The 23,631-nt window shown below is 43.2% G+C and overlaps 1 protein-coding gene and 2 long non-coding RNA genes across 4 annotated transcripts; all 3 read right to left on the bottom strand.

Annotated features, from left to right (window-relative positions):
• Positions 1-6,445: 6,445 nt before the first annotated feature.
• On the bottom strand, positions 6,446-23,608 carry Poli (DNA polymerase iota). Of its 2 annotated transcripts, none has more exons than XM_052155701.1 (10): positions 23,498-23,608; positions 22,031-22,156; positions 19,952-20,116; positions 18,739-18,891; positions 16,863-17,099; positions 16,405-16,583; positions 15,192-15,283; positions 8,976-9,103; positions 8,383-8,588; positions 6,446-7,516 (listed from the first exon to the last, which is right to left on the bottom strand). In XM_052155701.1, exons 1-10 carry the CDS (start codon positions 23,595-23,597, stop codon positions 6,704-6,706), a joined length of 2,199 nt encoding a protein of 732 aa, XP_052011661.1. In that variant the 5' UTR covers positions 23,598-23,608; the 3' UTR covers positions 6,446-6,703. The 2 variants fall into 2 exon arrangements, with proteins under 2 accessions (XP_052011661.1, XP_052011663.1); XM_052155703.1 differs by having other exon boundaries at positions 22,031-22,153.
• Positions 11,130-11,624, bottom strand: LOC127663898 (uncharacterized). The gene is made up of 2 exons (XR_007973062.1): positions 11,463-11,624; positions 11,130-11,254 (listed from the first exon to the last, which is right to left on the bottom strand). It is a non-coding gene; the product is annotated as an uncharacterized LOC127663898 (long non-coding RNA).
• Positions 11,702-12,315, bottom strand: LOC127663897 (uncharacterized). The gene is made up of 2 exons (XR_007973061.1): positions 12,035-12,315; positions 11,702-11,930 (listed from the first exon to the last, which is right to left on the bottom strand). It is a non-coding gene; the product is annotated as an uncharacterized LOC127663897 (long non-coding RNA).
• Positions 23,609-23,631: the final 23 nt, after the last annotated feature.

Here is a 23,631-nt window from a genome sequence, read left to right as displayed (position 1 = left end):
TTCATTACACACCTGTTGCTTATAAGTCCTTAGTTGCCCAATTATAGTTCATCAAACTAAACTACATTTTCATTCTTCAGAAGGCCCATACTTAGTAAAGTTTCAATGTTTTAGTAATGTTGTGTTGCTCAGAGAAAAACATCACCACTTTGATTCTCCTGTAACAGTTCCAGAAAGGTCCTCTATTTCTACTCTACCTGACGTTATAGGAACCTTCTAGAGTAATGAAATGAACTATGAAATTTCTGAATATTCATGATAATCCTCAGGCATTTTCTTAACAACCTCTATAACTGGAAATTGTTTAGTTTGTATTTCTTTGTATCCTCAAATTTCCCAGGTGTGCATGTTATACTTTCACATGCTTCTAATATTTTTAAATAAATTGAGAATACCGAAAAATATGTCCTTAGTTGCATTTTATGCATATACATATTTCTGTGTACAAATTTCACAAATATTTTTAATAATCCAGACGATTAAAAACATAGATCTGAAAATTTAAGAACATTCCCTCCTTTAGCAGCTGGCAGAGCACCATCTTGCATTATGAAAGCAAGTCCTCAGGCTGGAACTGGGAAACATGAATAAAGCTGGAATTAGGCACTCACCAGGCTGGGCTACTGTGCAGGTTGTTCTGGGCAAGACTGGCCATGGTTGGGAATGGATGAAATCAGGTGATCAGAGGATCTGTGCTAGCAACACAGAATTGATGGGACTGTTTAAAATGATGTGTGTTGTTCTTTGCTTTTTTATATTTATTTGAATTGCAAACATGTACTGATACTTAAACAGAATAATGCCTCAACAAAGAAACTATAGATCTTGATTTGCTAGTCTCTGCCCCTCCGAAACAGTATTCTCTGCTTTAGCTTCTCTTCCGTCTGCCCCAGCCTCCTCTTGTCCTCTTCGTCTTCTTCCTGTGTTTCATCTACTCTCTCCAAAGTAGCCTAAGCAGTGGTCAGCTTTGTCACACTCTTCAGTCCTGATCATGACCTCAGGCTTGATGCCCAGCCATGCGTTACTAGTGGGCTGTGGCTGAGTTCCGGCATTTCTATCTCTTGCATGAATGGATACAGCTGCTGTCAAAGCAGTCTTCTCCTCACTGGGTGTTTCTAAGGGACTGAGCCTTCCAGAGTACTCTTCAGTAAGAAGAGTGTCATCTTCACAGGAAACAAAAGAAGTAGACAAACCAACAAATGTACAGTCCCAACAAAGAAACTCAAGGAATGCCAGCTGGTGGTGGTGCACGCCTGTAATCCCAGCACTCTGGGAGGCAGAGGCAGGCGGATTTCTGAGTTCAAGGCCAGCCTGGTCTACAGAGTGAGTTCCAGGACACCCAGGGCTATACAGAGAAACCCTGTCTCAGGGGGAAAAAAAAAACAAATCCAAAAAAAAACAATCAAAAATAAAAAAGAAAGAAAGAAAGAAACTCAAGGAACTTGGAAAGGCAAAATACTTTCTTGAATGTATAGTATGATCACTAAAGAAAAATTATGGATGAATCTCAAAAGTTCCAAAACCAAGTAACAATGGAACCACAACTTATTTCAACACTTAGGATATAGCTGAAGCGATATCCTAATCTTACAGATTAATAAGAAGGAAGAAAGTTTACAACTATTTGTATTTACATACAAAAATCAAAGATCTCGAATAAACAACCTAATAGTGCACCTCAGTGTCCTGGAAAAGCAAATAATCCAGAACACAAAGCAGAAGGCGGCAAGAAATGGAGATGTGGACAGAAAATGATCCAGAGGAAAGTAAATCACAGCCCACAGTATGGATACAACAGGTTATATGACACAGTCAAGACCGACAAACACCTAGGCAAACTAACAAAAGAAAGACCTAAAGAAGTAACATGTGGTGAAAAAAGAGAAGCCACTCCAAGTGTCAAACACAGAGTTGCCGAGTTCTTAGACATAATTCCAGGGGCTGGAGAGATGGCTCAACAATTAAGCGAGCACGCTGCTCTTGCAGAGGAACTAAATTCTGTTTTCAGTACTCATATCAGGCAGCTCACGCCTTTAACTTCAGCTCCACAAGACCCAACACTTCTCATTTCTGTAGACACCTGCATTTATGTACACATACCCATACACACACATTAGATAAATACATCTAAAAGAATTAATGAGATTGAAGCAGTAATAAAAATTCTCCCAAGAAAGAAAAGGCTGGCACCAGACCGTAAATTCTATCAGATCTTTGAAAAAAGTCTAACAGTAATGTTCCTTAAACTTCCATAGAATGGAAAGGGAAGAAACACCACCAACTCAGTATGAAACCAGCAGTATCATGATACCTAAACAGAATAATGACTCAACAAAGAAACTATAAATCATGCATTTCAAATGTGAAATAAATACAAACTTTTCAATAAATTACTACTTGAATTAAAAACCACAGTAATAAGATCATGGTTTTGTTCTAAGGATGCAAGATTGCTTTAATATATACAAGTGCAAAGTGTCCTAGGTCTCAGATGTGGGACTCGAGGACACTGAGACAAATTGTTGGGGGTCGGGAATTTGTTAGCAGAGCTACTTACTAATGGTATGAGCAGACAGCAACATGGTGAGGCTTTGAGGAGAATTCAGGCCCCAGCACCAGAGCTAGACAGCATGGAAGTGCTGTGAAGAGCAGTCAGGGCCTGTGCATCATGGAGAGACAGGTTGGCATGGTGGGGACTCTGAAGGAAGGAGTCAGGCTCAGGCAGGATCAGGGTCCCTTCTAATAGCTCCCCAAGGAAGGGATGTGCGCCACAGCAAGAGCCAGCCGCCACGCTGTCCGATCCCCAGCAGGAGGCAGGGAAAAGTGTGGGGTACAGGACGGTAGCCCCCAATACTCATTTTGATATCAATTCACATCTGCTGGTGAGAAATCAGAGCACTTGGCAGTTAGAGATATACTGAGAAGCTCTCAGCAGGATGTTGGTTGGGTGTAGGGAGGAAGAGGGGCGTGTCTGGGGATGTGCGTGTCTGGAGAGAGGCTGCTGCAACTAGACCACAAACTGAAGCCTGTAAAGGTTCAAGACCCTGAGACTATCTGAAGCAGAATATACAGTGTTGGTTTTTAATAGAAATGAACTTACAAGGCACGACAGTGAATAGAAATATTGAAAATGAATTATTGTTGGAATTAAAACCATCATTAGCCTAGTATGTAGCAAACAGGATGCTCCTGAAAAGTGGCTAATGGGAGGTGACGAAATTACCCAGGTAACCGAAGAGAAACGCAAGGACAGAAAACATGACACGCCGCATAGAGGCCTGTCATTAGGAAGTCAGAATGTTAGCATGCCTGTCCAACCTTGTTACACAGCATCATGACAATGCCATTTACAAACATGCTAGGCTGGGCCACATTCAAAGCTATTCTGGGACTCATGGGCCCATGGGCTACATATTGGATATGCCTAGAAAAGGCATTTTAAAAAAAACTAGCTGAAACTATGCAGAAAATGATATGGAAAGTCATTATATACCAGTAAGAAATTCAGTTACAAATATTATTTTAAATATGAAGAACCAAGAAAAACTTAAAGAGAAAACCAGAATAAAAGACAAGAGATTAGAATGGAGTTCTCTGGAAAAGTTGTGCAGACACCTGACCAGAACTGACTGGAGTATCATCAATGGACACAGCCAAATTGTCTTGCATCATCTTGGGCCTTTAATGATTAATTCCCTTAATTTTTGTATCTTACAGTGTCATGACAAATACATTTTTCTGTCCTTGAACCTACAGCTCATATTTCTCAACTAGGCTGGAAGGTAGCAAGCCTCATCAAACACTGTGTCCACTACCAACTGTGGTGGTTAGAATTAGAAATGTCCCACGTGGGCTGAGACATCTGAACACCAGCCATCAGCTGGTGGCACTGTTGAAGGATGTTAAGAAGGCATGGCCTTGCTGCAGGAATTGTCACTGGGCGTGGGCTTTTACAGTCCACAGCCTCACCGCACTTAGGCTCCTCCAGCCTGGTTTCATTTAAAGATGCGATTGCTTGGCTTCCTGCCCCTGCCTCTGTGTCTCCCAACCATATGGGATGGCATTGCTCTAGACTGCATGTTAGTCAAGTATCTACCCCAGTATACCAAATTAGAATGAAAGTGCTTGGCTAGAGCCACACCTTAGCAGTTAGCAGCACTTGTTGTTCTTGGAGCATACTGTCATCTTTAACTCCAGATCCAGAGGGTCTGGCAGCCAGCCTACACTGAGCCCCCACGGGCACTAGGATTGCACATGAGACATATGCATACATGCTGAAAACCATATTATTTTAAATTAATAAAACAATTTTTAATGGCTAAACTGATATACTCCTCGGGGTGGTTTAAATATGTCTGGCTCAGGGAGTGGCACTATTGGGAGGTGTGGCCTTGTGAAGGAAGTATGTCCCTGTGGAGGTAGGTTTTAAGAGCCTCATCCCAGCTGCCCTAGAAGCCAGTCTTCTCCTAGTTCCCTTTAGAACAAGATGTAGAACTCTCAGCTCTGTCTCCGGCACCATGCCTGCCTGGATGCTGCCATGTTCCTGCCTTGATGACAATGGACTGAACCTCTGAACCTGTAAGTCAGTCCCAATTAAATGTTGTCCTTATAAGAGTTGCCTTTTTGGGTGTGGTGTCTGTTCACAGCAGTAAAAACCCTAAGACATTCCTTTTATGAGTTAATACTGTATTAGTTCTAAATAGTTGTTTGGTTCACAACTTTGGATATCTTGGGCGCAAATAATTTTAGTTAATCTCAAACTACTGGGCAAATTAGTACATGCCTGAAGTTAGGAAATGAAAAGAGATTAGGAAAAGGTCCTCTTCAGGTACAATCATGAGTTCTAGACCAGTGTGAACTGCATGAGATACTGCTAACAAACACATTTCAGATTTAGTAGTTCAATTGTAAGAAATCTATAGCCCAGTCAAAATTTCTGACCTGGAAGAAAGCATTTTTAAGGTACATTCCTTTATATATGTGTACTTCATTTTTAACTCTCTAGACTGTATTTACAAAAATTACAGCTGCAAGATGACCCCTCTAAATTGGTGCTCAGGGATACTTCAGTATTCTAGAAATTGCCTTACAAAATGAGACATCCTCAATCATAAATCCTACTTTGGACAGAAAAAGGGCAAGGTAAAATAATAATTACAGGACCACTTAGTAATGATTTCTGTTTCTGACATATCCTAGTCTCGTGTCCACATATACAGGAGATAAAAAACAGCAGAGCATCATCACCCATTGCTTCTAGACCCTATAAATTGGTTGCCTATGCAGAAATGGACTTTGTTAATAGTGCTACGAGTGGTATAGGCCCATCACCTTGCATTCCTGATGCCCATGTTTACCATAAGAATTTCAAATGTTTTTTTCTACCACCATCCTCTACAACAGCTCTCAATACAGGGACCCCCTAAACCCATCAGAAAACACAGATGTTTGCATTATAATTCATTACAGTAGTAAAATTAGTTATGCAGTTGCAACAAAAATAATTATATGGTTGGGGATCAGCAAAGCATGAGGAACTGTATTAAATGGTCATACATGGCGCCCCGGCCTGCGGCGGTTTTCGACAGGGGACCCTAGGAGAAAAGGGCAGAGAAACAGAGACAGGAGACGTGAAGAAGGCCAAGACCAACTTTGTTCAAGGCTCCCAAAACTATATTTTCTCAGGGAACTTATACAGGCAGGGAAGAAGTAAGGCAAGTGGGATTTTCCACGTAGCCCAAGGTGAATCTCTGGCAGCTGTAAGATGTTTTCTTCTTCTGGGAGGGCACAGTGACCATTGACCACCCGATCTCTCCAAGGTCTGTAGCTGAGAAGAAGTCAAAACCTAAGCCTATCTTTAAAATGAACTCTAAGCATAAAGTAAGGTCAGTTTGGCTCCTGGCAACATAGCACTAAGAAGGTGGAGAACCACTGCTCTACAACATGCAAACCTCTCTCACCCATAATCCTTAAGGTAACTAGCCACAATGTTCATTCTTTCAATGTGTGAGGAATCAGTAATTGCTTTTTTAAAAGCCAGTGGTGAGGATGGGGGCCTGGTGGTTAGGAGTGTTCACAGCTCTGTCAAACAGAGATGGCCTGGTGGTTAGGAGTGTTCACAGCTCTGTCAGAGGCCTGGGGTTCAGATCCCAGCACCCACACTTAGTGGCTTATAAACACATGTACCTCCAACTTCAAGGGATTACATTGCCCCTCTCAGGTGTCCATGGACTGTCTCGCTCTCTGTCTCTCTGTCTCTCTGTCTGTCTCTCTCTCTCTCTCTCTCTCACACACACACACATACACACACACACACACACCAAACAACCAAAAATCCCAACCAAAACCAAAGCCCATTTTTTCCTATGATAATGATGCTGTCATGAGCTCCTATTTTGCATGCAGGCATAAAACATCTGTCCCACAACTTACAGTAAAAGCCTAGTGTTGACCATGATATTCCTTTTATTGACAATGATATAAAACAGCTGGAGAAATAATAGGAAGATAGCTTTTTTTTTTTACATTACCACATGTTATGGATATTTTCCCTTTGTACTAGAATTGACTTCCTGCGCCCATTTTTCCCTTATCTATTACATCTTATGTCGGATTTGTACACCATTGAATATTACTGTTTAATTATAAAAAGGTGATCTGGGAATGAGCACTGCCTGCTCTCTGGCCCTTTTCCTGAGTGCACTTATTTGTGCACAGAGGGGAGCTCGGCTCCAGCTCTCTTCCATTCGGCCATCAGTTCTTTTTGGACCTCTTCTGGAAGCTCATAGAAAACTTGAGGATCAATGTCCGGTGGGAAAGTAAGCTTTTCATCCACAGAATCTTGCTCTCTGTTTTCTAGTCCCTGGTGAGAAGTGGTGGCTGTCTGCTTGTGGCTGCCCGCAGTGTGCTGTGTGGAGAAATGCTGTTCACTCTGCAAATTTGGAAATGAATGTAAAACAGAAACAGCAGGGTTCGTATTGGAAGAGTGGAGTCCTTGAGACTCTGCCGGGCCTTGACTCATGCGTTTATCCTTTAACTGATTATCTACATAATAGGAACAATCCTTTCCGCACGCTGGATGTGGGGAGCTACTGGTGCTCAGTCCTGATGTTCCCGGCTCACAGGGAGGCGGGGCTGATACCTGCTTGCTAGTGAACACAGTGTCTCTGGGGCTCATGCAACCGGCTTTCATTTGCTTGGTAGAAAAGAAAGACAAGACTCCTCTAGAGGCATGCAATGGACAACTTAAACTCCCTTTCCCTTGAACATTTTCTCTAGATTTTCCAGAAAGGATTTCTTCTTGAATATCTGCTGGAAGTTGCTTAAAGACTTCTTGGTCAATACCGTCTGGCAGTGACTGGAGTGGCAAGTCACTTGTGTCTTTTTCTGTAGGAAAGCGGGCGGCATCCAGTGGAGCCTGCCCTGCTCTTGTGCCCTCCATTCCTCTACTCGGGAGGCCGCCCCAGTTTGCTTCCTTGTCCCTGTGAGAGTCGTCCGTGTGGGAGTCCTTCGCTTTCTGCAACATAAGGGGAGAGCAGAGCTCAGGAGCCCACACACCTTACCCATCACTGCTGCACTGCTGCAGCTACAGTGTCTCTCATGCATGCAAACCTGCCCAACACCTTTGACCTTTCAGTGCCAGTGCCAAGTATCTCCAGAGAGCAATCCGTCCCAGGGTCGCACACTACTGTGTAGCCTATCATTAGCGTCTTACGGTCCTTGCTAGCGAGCACAGAGGAGACAAAACATGCATGAGGACAGCCCTCAGCAGCCCGTGTTCCACATCTAACTCAGTGCCCCAGTGCCATTAAAAATACACGCACAAAGCAAAACAGGCTGATTTTCCAAAAATTACTTGTCTAAATGGTAACATTTAACAGAAACAAAACACAATAAAAGTATATTATTTTTTAAGCTGTAATATTACATTTATATAAAACTTAGAAACACTCTCAACCTAAATTTACTCCATTTTTCTATAAAAATTTTCACTTGAATTTCCCTTCCAGTTTTATATACCATAAAACATTCATGCACTCTACTACAGCTCAGCAATTATTATAATAGTATTCTAACCTTAGTACAATTGTATTTAACTTCTAGATATGCTTATATTTATAAACCAATCCATAATATTTGTATAGACCTCTAGAAAATGTGTTAACACTTCCAAAACAGAAGCGCCATAATGGCTGTCTCTTTTTGTCTGTGTTTACATCTCCCTCTTGGATTACAATATATTTAAGGCCAGCAACCATCCTATGATAGGAACTATAAACAAGTAAATCATCTCAACAGTAGCACCTCAAAGAATCTCCGACTAGCACTACATAGGAATGCAGACGGTGGGTGGGCAGGGATCGGTGCGGTCAGGGCACTTACAAAGCTGCGCTTGCTGGAGCAGGCGGTTGCTGAGAGGGACTGCGTCAGGTAGCAGTCCATAGGCCCTTTCTTAGCACTGTTCAGGGCTCTCAGGTTGCAGAAGCACACACTCAGAAGAGTGAGGTGAAAGGGCAGCTTCACGTTCACCATATTTCGGAAAAGTTTCATAAGGATATCAATCAGGGGAGGCATCGCGTCATAGTTTCCTAAGTAAAATATAAGAAGGATATAATAAGCACATGTATCTTAATATTCAAAGCATAATATTATTCACATGACTTGGACTAAGGAATTAAAATCATAATTGGAATCATCATGTATTTTGATATTATTTACTAAATATTTTACATAATTAGCTTTGTACCCTCTGAAGTTGGGAAACATTTTTAATTAACTGTTTATTAAGTTGATTGAGTAAATGAGAATTTACTTAATTATCTATCAAAAAGTTTTCCTAATGTTAATTCCTGGTAAAATAAAACTAAGTTTTGAAGAATACATAAAAATACTTTAATTTGGAATATTTCTAACTCAAAGTTTGTTTTTTAAAGAGTTCAGTATGCCATTTATCTTCTAAGAGAACTGGCTCATACCTGTCCCTAACTTCTGAATGACGTGGGATGGGATTGGGCACTGACGACTCTCTCGATTACAGTGTTTGTCAGAGTATCGACGGATGACTAATCTTATTGTATAGGGCTTCCTTCCATCATGGCGTACTCTAAAAATATAAATGGAAAAAACAATAACAAAATGAATTAACATGATTTTAAGATGATGGAATATTTACTTATTGAAGTGTTGGACCTTGTAACTATAGCAACTATAGTTATTATTATAGTTATTTCTATAGTTATAGAAAATGAAATAATAAAGTCATAAATGTTCAAAAATATCCAAATAGGTATCTCAAAGTCAACACAGCAAATCCCTGACAGCTATATATCTATCTAATAGAGAACTAATAGCCAGAATATATATAGAACTCAAAAGACCAGGCATCAAGAAAACAACTCCAGTCGCCAAAAAAATAAAACAATAAAAATAAATTTCAGCAGCCTTAGCAACTGGGGAAAAGTAAATTAAAACTACTTTGCCATTTCATCTGACCTCACCTCACTCGATGGCCACAATAAGATAAATGATAACAAGTGCTGGGAAGAATGTGTAGAAAGGAGACTCCGCATCCACTTCTACTGGGAATACAAACTGGGGCAGCCATGGAAACCAGTGTGGACTTTCCTCAGAAAACTAAAAACAAATCTACCACATGACCCAGCTAGAGCAGTCCTGGGCATACATCCAGAGGCCCGTCAATGGACTTGTGTCATACAGTATTAAGCAAGGTCACACACTCTCAGAAAGAACGAAACCACATGTTCTCTCTCATATGCAGAATCTAGCCAATAATATAATATAATATAATATAATATATATATACATACACATATATATGTATATACTTGTGTGTGAGCTTGTGTGTGTGCACACCTGTGTGTGTGTGTGTGTGTGTGTGTGTGTGTGTGTGTGTGTGTATGAGGATTCAGTATAACATGAAGAGTACAGAAAAGCTTAAATATAAGGGGACAAGGAAGGGCTAAATGCAGGTAATGGCCTTGAGAAATGGAAGATTATATAAAGCTAATTGTTTTTCTAACTCTAATTTGGCCATAGATTTTTGGCTTGGGTACTAGACAATATTATACCTAGTAAGGTCACCTAGACCTAGAAAGACAAACCATGCATGTCCTCTCTAACTTAAGAACCTTTAGGTTGGAGTCTCTAACTTGGAGTAAGTGTGGAATCCAGCCAAGGAGAAAAGGCCCGTGTAGTGGGAAGCCCTGTAGACAGTAGAACGCAGGTCTATGAAGGAAAGGGGGCAGGGGCAGGGGAGTTAACTGGAGAGTGAGATGAGAGGGTAAAGAAGAGAACAGAGAAGCAAAGGAGGGAGAAGTAACACTAAAGATGGAGCAAAGGCCATACAGAATCCTACTATTTTATAAGCTTTCTACGGTGGGGATAATGCTCTTCACAAGCTCCGTGTAGAAAACAAAACGTCCAGTGTCAGATGTGGTGTCTGGGCTGGGGGTGAGGCAAAAGACCTACAAGATAATGCATGCAACTGTCATTGCTTAGTAGCATGCCCTCACTTGGGATATACTAAAGACACCACACACTGGCCACAGGACCTGCAGAAGCCAAGCTGGTAGTAAGCCTGAAGCTCCCACATGCCCTTCTCTGACTATGTCACAGTGCATGAATGTGCTATGCAGGATGCCAGGAAAGAAAGTTATCAGGAGCCCCACCCAGCTGGAAGTCCTGTGAACTCCCATACTGACAGGCTGTGCTGGCTATTCTTGGTTGCCAACTTGACTACATCTGGAATTAACTAAAACCCAAGTGGCTGGGCACAACTGCTGAGGGCTTTTTTCTTTCTTTCCAATTATTTGAAGTGCAAGACACTTTTAATCCAGATCTTTTGAGGTGGGAATATCCACTTTTGATTTGGGCCACATCTGCTGGCACCCTATATAAGGACATAAAAGAAAAAAGCTTGCTCTCTTCAATCATGCCTGGTGCTGTAAGAGTAGCCAAAACCCTTGGCTGGAGAGGTCACAGGCCCTAGAGGAGCCCCAACCTCACAGGTCCTAGAGGAGCCCTTACCTCACAGGCCCTAGAGGAGCCCCTACCTCACAGGCCCTAGAGGAGCCCCTACCTCACAGGCCCTAGAGGAGCCCCTACCTCACAGGCCCTAGAGGAGCCTCTACCTTACAGGCCCTAAAGGAGCATCTATCTCACAGGCCCTAGAGGAGCCCTTACCTCACAGGCCTTAGAGAAGCATCTACCTCACAGGCCCTAGAGGAGCCCCTACCTCACAAGTCCTAGAGGAGCCCTTACCTCACAGGCCTTAGAGAAGCATCTACCTCACAGGCCCTAGAGGAGCCCCTACCTTACAAGTCCTAGAGGAGCCCTTACCTCACAGGCCCTAGAGGAGCCCCTACCTCACAGATATTAGAGGAACCCCTACCTCACAGTCCCTAGAGGAGCCCCTACCTCACAGACCATAGAGGAGCCCCTACTTCACAGGCCCTAGAGAAGCATCTACCTCACAGGCCCTAGAGGAGCCCCTACCTCACAAGTCCTAGAGGAGTCCATACCTCTCAAGTTCTAGAGGAGCCCCTACCTCACAGGACCTAGAGGAGCCCCTACCTCACAGGCCCTAGAGAAACATCTACCTCACAGGTCCTAGAGGAGCCCTTACCTCACAGGCCCTAGAGGAGCCCCTACCTCACAGGCCCTAGAGGAGCCCCTACCTCACAGGCCCTAGAGGAGCCTCTACCTTACAGGCCCTAAAGGAGCATCTATCTCACAGGCCCTAGAGGAGCCCTTACCTCACAGGCCTTAGAGAAGCATCTACCTTACAGGCCCTAGAGGAGCCCCTACCTCACAAGTCCTAGAGGAGCTCTTACCTCACAGGCCTTAGAGAAGCATCTACCTCACAGGCCCTAGAGGAGCCCCTACCTTACAAGTCCTAGAGGAGCCCTTACCTCACAGGCCCTAGAGGAGCCCCTACCTCACAGATATTAGAGGAGCCCCTACCTCACAGTCCCTAGAGGAGCCCCTACCTCACAGACCATAGAGGAGCCCCTACCTCACAGGACCTAGAGGAGCCCCTACCTCACAGGCCCTAGAGAAGCATCTACCTCACAGGCCCTAGAGGAGCCTCTACCTCACAAGTCCTAGAGGAGTCCATACCTCTCAAGTTCTAGAGGAGCCCCTACCTCACAGGACCTAGAGGAGCCCCTACCTCACAGGCCCTAGAGAAGCATCTACCTCACAGGCCCTAGAGGAGCCCTTACCTCACAAGTCCTAGAGGAGTCCATACCTCTCAAGTCCTAGAGGAGCCCCTACCTCACAGGTCCTAGAGGAGCCCCTACCTCACAGGCCCTAGAAGAACCCCTACCTCACAAGTCCTAGAAGAACCCCTACCTCACAGGCCCTAGAGGAGGCCCTACCTCACAGGCCCTAGAGGAGCCCCTACCTCTACTATTTCATTCAACTGGTATACCATCTACTTGCCTTCTAAGTACTTATCCTAATACCCATGGGTGACTGCAGCTCTCATCCATATCACATAAGCTTCTTTCTGTAACAGATGGAAGTAATTACAGAGACTCCCAAACGGACAAAGTGCAGAGAATAAAAGCACCAGTGGAGTGGCCAACCCCAAATAATAGGATAGCTACAACACAACCCCACACCCAAGGCTTAGTGAACAGTGAAGAAGAGGGAGACGAAGATAGTAAGAGCCAGAGGACTGCCATGAAACTGTCTTCTGGACCTGTCATGAATGATGTACCCATGAGCTACCAACAGTTATGCCTGCCCATGCAAGTCCACATCAGCCTGGATGGCAGAATGATGCACAGCCCCACTCCAGGTGGGAGCTATGGCAATAGACGCTCCTGTGGGAGGAGTCAGACGTAGAGAACAGGGACTGAGAGAAGTATGGAAGAGGACATGGGGAGAGTTGGCGGGGGAGGAGGAGAATAGCTATAATAAAAAAATTACAGAAAGATTTCTACTTACCTAAAATTATACATGTATATATATAAATAATATAAACTTTATAATATATATAAGTAATACATATAAACTACATATAAATACTTATTTTCATATATTTATATATGGTCTTAAAAAGTTACAGCACTTGAAGTAATAATGCTTTCCCCAAGAGCCATGGACTATGGAACAAGAATCCCAGTAGCATGCATGAGAAAGGCCCAGCCCAGTGGTTGGGCAGGGCAGTCCAGAACTCTGAAAACAGTACAGCCTACTGCACTGCCCTAGACGGATTCCTAGAACTTTAAGGTGAGTGGCTGTTCATGAAGACAGCATGCTCCGGACACAGGCGTGGAGTGAGAGCTGGAACTGACTCAGAAGCCTCCTCCCTGAAGAGTGGCTCTTAGTATCAGAAAGGACACTGCAAAGTGGCAAAGAAAAGCAGCATTCGGTCATCCTCAGCAGCTGAAGCCTCCGAGCCAAACGGTGACTACTGCAACCGTTCGCATGGTGAAAAGGGCAGCTCCACTGTGTTGGACGTGAGCTCTGCTCAGCAGGACACTAGGAACACTACGCAGTGCCTAGAGGCTGGCTTCTTATAAGACAGGGCACCTTTCTCTCCTCCCTGTAGGATGCATCAATAAATTCTCTAGAAGAAAACTGTATTTCAGACATACAGACACACAGATATATGAAATGATTTTTATGCCAGTCACTTGATTTCTATTAAGCTCAGTCACAGCACAATGGTGTGGCGTTAGGGAGCACTGTCACAGCACAATGGTGTGGTGTTAGGGAGCACTGTCACAGCACAATGGTGTGGTGTTAGGGAGCACTGTCACAGCACAATGATGTGGTGTTAGGGAGCACTGTCACAGCACAATGGTGTGGCGTTAGGGAGCACTGTCACAGCACAATGATGTGGTGTTAGGGAGCACTGTCACAGCACAATGGTGTGGCATTAGGGAGCACTGTCACAGCACAATGGTGTGGTGTTAGGGAGCACTGTCACAGCACAATGGTGTGGCGTTAGGGAGCACTGTCACAGCACAATGGTGTGGCATTAGGGAGCATTGTCACAGCACAATGGTGTGGCGTTAGGGAGCACTGTCACAGCACAATGGTGTGGCATTAGGGAGCACTGGCAACAGGGACATAGACTGAGGGCTCTGGACACCTGGTGTCACAGAGGGTTAGAGTACCTGCTGTCTCCTGGATCTAGTCTTCAGGGGGAGAACTTACACAACATGTACTTTTTAACCTTTTAAAAAGTATACAACACATACGTCCTCTGGTGTTTCCATGTACAGGACTACTCTCCACAGCCACTGATGGCAGGGTACACGTGAGCTGAGGCAGAGTGGATGACGCACTTTCAGCAGCAGAGTCCCCAGGGGAGAGTGAGCCATCACGCTGGAGCTGACTCATGCTCTACCTCCGAGCAGGCGGCCAACAATGAACTGCACAGCTCTGCTCCAGACAAGAGGCAGGCTGCAGGTGACAGCAGACTGTGCGGCAAGCATCAGGCTGTCTCATCTGTGGACAGGCAGCATCCTTGGAGCATTTAGAAGCATACATGCTCTGAACCAATTTAGGACATCTCTAAGGACATGAGGTGACAGGCCATGAAGACAACAAGGAACAGCAGGAGAGCGTTTCTTGCTCAGCTTATGTTACACACTTTTGTATATTTGGGTCCCAGTTGACACATCACTGTTAACTGTCTGCTCACAGCATCTTGTACATACTTGCACATCCCTTACTTTGACGCCACTGTCTGAGAAAGGGAGCCAGGGGCTTCTCCTGCTGCCTCTCGCCCTGCCCACAGCACCTTCCTCCCCTGAGCCATCATCCTACCCTCTCCTGCACGAGGACCGAGGACTGTGAGAACTACAGCAGACTGACGCTTCTCTGCAGTTCCTGTTTGAACTGAAAAGTGAGTCCTAATGTCTGGGGCAGAGACTTGCAACAGCTACAGAGAAGATTTAAAAATCCCTTCCCACCTAAAGACTAGAAATCTAGGAATATTATTAGAAATACTGAAGAAACTCTTTATGTAACCACTGTGGCTTAAGATCAATATAACCACCATGTTACTTGAATGACAACTAATGGAAGTCAGTAATTTTAATTAAGAGCATAAGAGAATCTAATGGCAAATGGTCTATCTTGAATAGCATTGCCGCATTCACAGTTAATCTGCAGGACATGAGGTGGTTCAGATGAGACAAGGAGAAACGCACCTGTTCAAAAGGCTGGAAAGTAGTTCTTCCATCTTAGCTTTAGCTTCTACTTCTGAGGAACACTTTTTAAATGTATCTTCTTCACTAAAGGACTACCAAAGAAGTATAAATAAGAGTTAATATAAAAGCAAACACAGCGTTCATGCCAAATAAATTCTCAAGTCCTTTACTACCTATCTCTATACATCAGTAACACCAGTTTCACTTTTGTGCTGATTCCTGGTTTGTGCAGTTATTGTGTGTGCAGTTATTGTGCATACAGTAATTGTGTGCAGTTATTTTGTGTGCAGTTATTGTGTATGCAGTTATTGTGTGTGCAGTTATTGTGTGTGTAGTTATTGTGTGTGCAGTTACTGTGTGTACAGTAATTGTGTGAGCAGTTATTGTGTGTTCAGTAAGTGTGTGTGCAGTTAGTGAATATTCAGTATGTGTATAGTTATTGTGTGTACAGTTGTGTGTACAGTTATTATGTATGCAGTTTGTGTGCGGTTACTGTGTGTGCAGTAATTATGTGTACAGTTATTGTGTATGCAGTTATTGTGTGTGTGGTTATTGTGTGTACTGTTATTTTGCACCACAAGTCATGTAATTTTAAAATGCAAGGACCACCTCCAATTCCTCTCTAGGACTACAGCAAGGCTCCCATGGCCCTAGAACCTCAGTCTGAGTTTATGCTTGGATAAGTTATTTAACCTCTTTATAGTGCAGTGCTCTGGTCCTAAAGAAGGAAAGAGGAAGCAAAGGGAGCAGGAGGAAGGTCTGAACTTCGACACTGCCTGTCTCAGATGTTATGGTAAAATTCAGTGCAATGAGTATGTGGAACGATTTCTGCCATGCCTAGCTCTTGAGAAAAAAACGCTCACTAACTAAGTAATTATTCCCTCCACACTGTCCAAATCACTGGATTAGTCTAAAAAACGATGTTTTAAAAGGTTTTCTTCGTGTGTGTGTGTGTGTGTGTGTGTGTGTGTGTGTGTGTGTGTCCGGATTTTAAGGCAGTAGTAACAAGAAAATAGATAATTAGATTTAAGACTACTAGCAGGCAAGTTTCAATTTCAGAGTGCTTGCTCCTCTCACAGAAATCAGCTTCTCCTGGGAAAGGATCACATGCCAGCTGCAAAGCACACCAGAGCAGTGAATACTAACGCCAGATATCTTCAGCTTATGTAGCATCATAACCACCACCTGGCAAACTAACTCCATGCTCACGTACCTGTGGTGGTCCTGACGGTGTGACAGGAGACTTGTCCTCTCCAAAGCTGAGCTTCTGGACACGCTGAGCAACTGAAATTCCTAATTCCTTTTCTAAAGTTTTGATTGGAAAAGTCTGGAGATCATGCACACTGTTGATGCCCAGCACCTCGAGCCGCCTGGCAGTTTTATAGCCGATACCTAAGCAACAGACATGCACAGCATTACGAAGGCTTGCTTCTCAAACCAAGCTACGCTCAATATTAAAGATGTTTCCACCATTTGGTGCCAGGGCACACACTCAAAATCTTGTGTGGACAAAGCACTTGCACATACATCTTCACACAGATTTGTTCCTCAGAACATTTCAGGTTTTTGGTTTTTTCCAAAAGCCAAGTGTATGTCTCTTAGAAATTAACTGCATAGTTTAAAGAAACTACAACAATGCCAATATATACTCTTCAAATATATTTGTCTTACCAGGCACTTCCTTTATGTGGTTCAAACTGTGAAGGAGATGTTGACAACTTTCAGGTAATAAGACTGTCTGTTGATTTGGTTTAAAAACACCAGACACTAACTTTGCTAAGAGTTTATTAGGAGCCACTCCAGCGCAGCCCGTGAGCCCAAGCTGATTATACATGGCTTCCCGCATCTCTGCTGCAATCTGCGATGCCACCACAAGTCTCAGATGCATGGCATTCTGCAGGTTCACAGCTGTAACGACAATGGTATTACCAGAAACGCATTCATTTCTCTCTCACAAACAGGGCTGAAAGAGCCCAGGACTTTGCTGATACTCCCTCCTCCCCCACCACTCCCCCACCCACTGCTCTTCTACCTGCTTCCTTAGTTGGTCCTCGGTCATTACAACTGAACAGATACCAAGGACCCATGATAAGGAATGCATGTTGGGAGTGCTTACAGACTGAAAATGCAGTTCCTGGCAGTTCTAGCTAACATGCATAAGACCTTCATTCACCTTCACTACTACAAAAAAAAATACAGAAGGAAACACAGTAGGGAAACAGACATAGCTTTTAGAATGAAGCCTGAAGGTCACGTAGCACATGAATGCCCTGCTGTAAATAATGACTGCCCACAGATCAGGAGATCTGCTTATGAAACTATAGGGAGGCTCTAAAGCAACACGTTCTCTTTGGTGTGGGTCCATCCTAGGACTCATGCTGAAAGGATGTGGAGGTGAAGTGTCTGTCACTGGACTTACTCCCCAGTGGCTCATCAGTCAGCCTAGCTGAGCACACACACAAAGTCCACAGAGGCAAGATCAAGCAAATGTGCCAAAATGATAACTGGCTGGTCTGCAACAGACAAGAGCATCCACACCGTGATTCTGCCTGTTTATATACTGGCTTCAAAGAAATTGCTTTTAGATCTATGTGGAGCCAGGCACTTGGGAGGCAGAGGCAAGCTGATCTCAGAGTTTAAAGCTATCCTGGTCAACACCTAAGTTCCAGGCCAGCCAGGCTACATAGTGAGACTGGTTTCAATTAAATAACTTATATAAAAGAAGGGAAAGAAATTAGGCATTCTTCATTTGAAATATGAAATCTAGCTCTCTCTACACTGATTTTTTTCCTTTTGAACAGTAAGGTCTGCATCTGTTTTAAAGCTGCATAAAGATGTATCTGTTATCTTTCTGGCTTTCACCCTAGGGACTGACAAAAGGGCAAACTGCACAGGAAAGGCTTCATGTCTTCTAGAAGTGGGGGTTCTGCCCTGTCATCTGTGTTGCTGATACAGGACACTCAATAGAGGCATGAGGAGGGGCATGCTGAGATATCGGACCGACTATGTCAGGCCACTCTTACACAAAAAGCTTGTCCTCTGCATGCATTCTGCAGCAGTCGTGGGTGTCTAAAAGCCTAATTAGACAGTCCCAGGCACTGACTACAACTTATTTACAGATGTGAAAACCCCAGGAAAAAACATTTGTCTTCCATACTTTCTTCATATGTGAAGATAAACCATGTCGATTTTTTTGCCAGTAGTTGTCATTTGAACTGATTACCCTGAAGCTTGGGAAAGTCACCAGCAAATAGCAGATTGGTCTACAGTAATAATCTGTAAGTTAAGGATAACCTACAGAGGTAGAGCTCTTAAAAATAAAGAGTGGAAAGAATAAGAGGTTAAGGGCCTCAGAGAGATGGAAGTCGCACCTGGAGGGACACAGCCCTACACACCACTCAACTTTTCTGAACACTTGACATGGCTGGCAGGACTTCATTTTGGCCATCTTAGATACCAACTGACAGTCACACATCCATCAGTGAGCTCACTGGCTATGGGATCTGTACACTTACAGTCACCAAGAGAACACGAAGGAAGCACTCACACTGGTTATTATAAACATGGCCAAACATAGTCACTGACGGAACATCGTCACTTGGAAGCTGCTGGAGTCTTTTCTCAACCATTTCTGTTAGATCCACAAAATTTTCATCAAATCCAAGTCTCTCAACAAGTGGACTAAATTCCTCCAGCAATTCTAAATTGAAATAATATTGGAACACAGGTATAATTAAGTTACAATGTAGAACAGATTTCACTGTTTAATGATTAAGGTAGCAAATAGAACATAAAATATGTACATATCATATATATGATACCATTTGCACCATAGCTTCACACCTTGTATAAATTTTTACTTAATTTTTTTTTCATCTGTATGGGCATTTGGTTGACATGTGGGTCTCTGTAGTACTATGTGTGTATGCCTAGTACCTACAGAGGTCAGAAGAGGGTACTGGATCCCTAGGACTAGAGTTACAGATAGTTGTGAACCCCCATGTGGGTGCTGGAATTGAACCCAGATCATCTGAAACGGCAGCCAGTGCTATTAACTGCTGAGCCATCTCTCCAGCCCAGCTCCACATGGAATCTTAGATAATGTCCTCAGTTAACAGACTTTTGAGTAGAGGTAATATTCAAAGAAAAAAGGCACAGGATATTCCCAGGATAATGACTCACAGTAATAAATCTAACTCAATCTTTTTCCACTACTTTTTTTATCTGTAGTATATCTAAAAATTAAATAAAATAAAACAACCCATGCTTAAGGGGTAGTTAAAATCCTGAAGTAGATGTCAAAGAATAAATGGCTATTATTTTTCCTCTCACAGCAGTAACAGTGAAAGCAGCCTACTTATATAATTAAACATTTGTATTTATTTATCTGGCAGTATATGAGGCCATCTTCTCATATGGTTAAAAAATGTATTAATTTTTTTTTTTTTTGGTGGAGGAAAGAGGCACATGCCACAACATGTGTGGAAATCAGAGGACAACTTGCCCAGACTAGTTCTTTCCTTGTACTAAGTGGGTGCCTGGGATGAGCGCCGACTGTCAGGGTTAACATCAAGAGCATCTCTCCACTGAGCCATCATCTGCCAACTCCTTAAACATTTTTGAAGTGGGCAAGGCCCAATTTTTTTTTTTAAACGTTAGGTAAAAAGAACTATATACATGGCACTTTGTTAGGAATATCTGCATAGTAAATAGTCACCCTACACAAACATGCTAAATATACAACAGCATCTAGCGTGTACCTGTGACCTTATAGGACATCTCTCTGTATCGGGTCAAGTCTTCTCCATTCACGAGGACTAGCTGAGGACACTTTTCTTTTGCATCTCTGACATTCATAAGCTTCTTCACTCCAAGTTTCCTGGCCTCATAGTTGCAAGTAACCACCAAGTATTTCTGTTGCACACCTATAAAAAAAATAAGAATCATCTGAGAAAATTATGCAGAATTGAGCATTTTAAAATACAGCTTCCTAGCTTCGCGCTGTAACAGCGTAGGTGGTAAGCCACTGTTGGCTGCTGTGGTTCTTTGCAGCCACGGAGCTCGAATCCACAGCCCTGCACATGCTTGTCACTTGTCACAGGCTCTACCACTGCTGGTTCAGAGCTCTTGCACCTTTGCTCAACACTCCCCTCCCCCTCCCTTCACCGTGGCCTAGAACTCAGCAGAGCACAAGCTGTCCTCTCACCTTCCCACCTGGGCCTCCCTTTTGCCAGTGCTAGGATTACAGGATTTTGTACCACTTTGTCCAGCTTAAAGTGGATTTTCACAAGAACAAAAAGATAACCGAGTTAAGAAGAAGCACTGCAACTAAAATTCTAAGAAACATCAGGTTTTCTAGCTATTTCCCACTTACAAATTATAAAATAATTAGAGAAGAAATTATATATTAAGAAAACACTGAATAATTATAGCAGAAATTACATATAAGTATGGGGATAGTTACCGTACCAAAGGGAAGCTGTGTTTCTCAAATTTAAATTATCCTCAAGTCAATACAATCTTTGGAATTTTCAGTGATAAAACATAAATTAAATCCTTTTATGATTCTTTGCAGGCAACTCATGAAAGCCCAATTAATTTATATTGTCATATAATAGTCTTGAGTATGTTCACCAAACAATAAGCCCAATGAAAACAACAACCACAAAAAAATATATATATATACTGGCTTATGTTATAAAAACTCATTTATCTTCTGAGCATACGGCCAGTGAACAGAAGCAATATTCTAAGAGCCAAGCTACAGTAATCATGAGAAACCTCATGCCAATAAGCACCCTAAGCAATGAAGCTCATGATAATTTGGAGTGCTACCATGAGGAATTATTTTGGACTTCTTTTAAAAATTGACTTTCTGGCCACCTATAGAACACATTAGTTTTTTTTTTTTTTTAACTAGGCATTTAAGATTGCTAAATGTTTGTGCTTTTCTCATTTTACACAAGTTGGTTGTTTCATGATAATGTAAGTCATATTCATCTGCAATATATGGAATGAAAACATGGGCAACACCTAAACCCATTCTTTTTTCATATTTTTAAACCTGAGGTCCTAAGACAGGACATTAGTGCTGCAGATACATTTTTTTGCTTGTTTATTTCACTATCTGAAACTCACTGAGTTAAATAAAGGTAGCTATCCATGACTGTAAGAAGTATATACCCAAAGGCCAGACTGGCAAACTCCTTAGCTAAAAGGACTCTCTACAGCACGCCCCTGCCTTCCCTGTTTGCACTCACTCTCCATTCATGAGACCCATTAAAATCTACTACTTAACCACAAAATATCTTAGTACGGAAGTAACGACTGGGCATCTTGTGCTAATTAGAAATTATTTCAGAGGGAAGAAAACTGATGGCCTAATTTAAATCTTTGGCCTCTTAGGAAGCTTAAAGATTTAGTCGCACCCTGAAGAACTAAAACCTAGGCATCCCTTTGTCCTTCACAGAATCATAGGCTAGACTATGACTTATAACACCGAACCAGGTACTAGTAGAAGGAAGGAAGGAAACTAAAGACTGCCCTTTATGCTAATACTAAAAGATCCTTTCTGTGTGTACAAAAGAAAACCTGCTTTCCTTAAGTCACGAGCCCACAGAAGTAAGCTACGCCACATATTAAGAGTCCATTCTGGTTTCTGTTCATGTCAGCTTTATTAAAGGGGAAAGAGTCAGCACATTACTCTTGGATGCAAAGCAAATACGACTACAAACAAAGTACCTAAGAATGGACTCCAGGAAATGTCTGAATATAGTTAATAAAAATGTTCGAAGCTAATTTTATCATCACTCAACAAAGATACCATCAATGTGGATTACCTAAAGGCTTGTCCTTTAATTCTGGATTGGAGATCATTTCTACTTGGGCATAAAAGCAATCCAGGTCCACATGGACTATGACTCTTGACGGAGGGATTTGTGCTGGTGCCCCTGGATGGCAAACTGCTGAATGATACACAAAGGAAAACAAACATATTCAGGTTGCTTAGCATCACTGAGCAACTAACAGACACTTCAAACATTTTACCTGATAAATAATGCACAGCGGCTTCAACATTGTCTCCCCCTTGGATTTATGAAGTATCCAATGCCCGCTTTTTATAGGCTCTACACTATCTACAAATCATAAAGACATGAAATGCCATCAACAAAAGGTCTTCAGTCCTGCTTTAATTAACTAGAATTTCTCCAGCTACTTTTTTTCTGAGTAGTTAATTAAAAGGGGGACTCTTGATCAATAACGGATGGCACAAAACCTAGTACTACTGTAAGGTTTGGTTTTTTTAGAAGCTTTTAAACAGTAGAGGCAAAGAAACTGTAGCAATATTATTTTCAACCAACTTGAGAGTTAGTCAAAGTGGCCTGTTCCTACATTTAAAAACACCAAGCCAACACAACCTGTGGGTTCCAGGACACTAAATTTAGTTCCCACAAGTGTTAAGATTTCCTGTTTTAAAGTCCCCAGTGCCTACAACAGTGTCTGAGGTACAACAGAAAACGAATAATTTAAGCACTCAATTAAAAAACTGAGTATCTAATTTTAAAAACTGGGGTCAGGGCTGCACCTGAAGCCATCAGGCGAGTGAGTAAACAGTAGTTTACGATATGAGTCTGACAGGAAGCAACAGGAACGGTTCCCTTCCTTAGTTACAAAGCAGGCTCAACTCAACCCTAGGCTAGGAAAAAGAGCATTTGCGGGGAAACTGACAAAACCAGAACATATGGTGTCTTCCATTAAAGACGATTGGTTGTGTACAGACCTTTTTAAAAATATTTTTTTGTTATATGTACCAAGGAGATGTAAAATGTTGATATAAATGAAACATGCCTGCCACAACTTTTCTGTTAACCGGAGGTGGGAAGTGTCAGGGAATGGGAATCCAGAGCCGATTCTGGCGCCACTAGGCCGACCACAGGCTGGGGTGGCAGTGGGTCACCTAGGGACTCCAGCCTGCTTGCTAGGGGGGCCATCTTTTCCTTCCTAGGCCGAGGCCAGGTCTCTAAGCATAAATGGGCGACAAAATCCTCCTCTCCTCTGGCTTGGAACCGCCAGAAGTATCCGGGGTCCCCACGGGAGGTGAGAAAAGGCCTGCCCGCCTGGAGCCGGGTGCACCCCACCGGTGTGCGCAGGAACGCAGCAGTCACCCCAGTCTCCAGGAGCCAACGCAGAGTGCCCGCACTGTCCAGGCCTGAGCGGGACCAGAAGGCCGCAACCCAACGACCGCCCCAGGCTCCCGCCCTTCACGTCCTTCTCTCCCTTCCCGCCATCACCGGGACGGCGCGCACCCCGCGAGCTGCCCGCCACCCCCGCGTCCGAGGGCTCCATGGCACGAGGAACGTCTTCTTCCTCCGCGGGGCCGCCTTCCTCCGCCGGCTCCACCCCCATCTTCCCTTCGGGCCAACCGCAGCTCAGCTGCAGC

The sequence above is a fragment of the Apodemus sylvaticus genome, chromosome 13 (assembly GCF_947179515.1).
Source record: "Apodemus sylvaticus chromosome 13, mApoSyl1.1, whole genome shotgun sequence".
In the NCBI taxonomy this organism is placed as follows: domain Eukaryota; kingdom Metazoa; phylum Chordata; class Mammalia; order Rodentia; family Muridae; genus Apodemus; species Apodemus sylvaticus.
The sequence above is the reverse complement of the archived record's forward strand: the minus strand, read 5'-3'. Positions and strand labels throughout refer to the sequence as shown.

What these genes read in the sequence shown, in the direction of transcription:
- Poli (XM_052155701.1), bottom strand. Translation starts at nt 23,597, where the DNA reads ATGGGGGTGGAGCCGGCGGAGGAAGGCGGCCCCGCGGAGGAAGAAGAC. An exon ending in ATTAAAGGACAAGCCTTTAG is followed by an intron (nt 20,117 to 22,030) that starts GTAATCCACATT and finishes TTTTTTTTATAG; the next exon opens with GTGTGCAACAGAAATACTTG. An exon ending in GCTCCAGCAAGCGCAGCTTT is followed by an intron (nt 7,517 to 8,382) that starts GTAAGTGCCCTG and finishes CTTATGTTGCAG; the next exon opens with AAAGCGAAGGACTCCCACAC.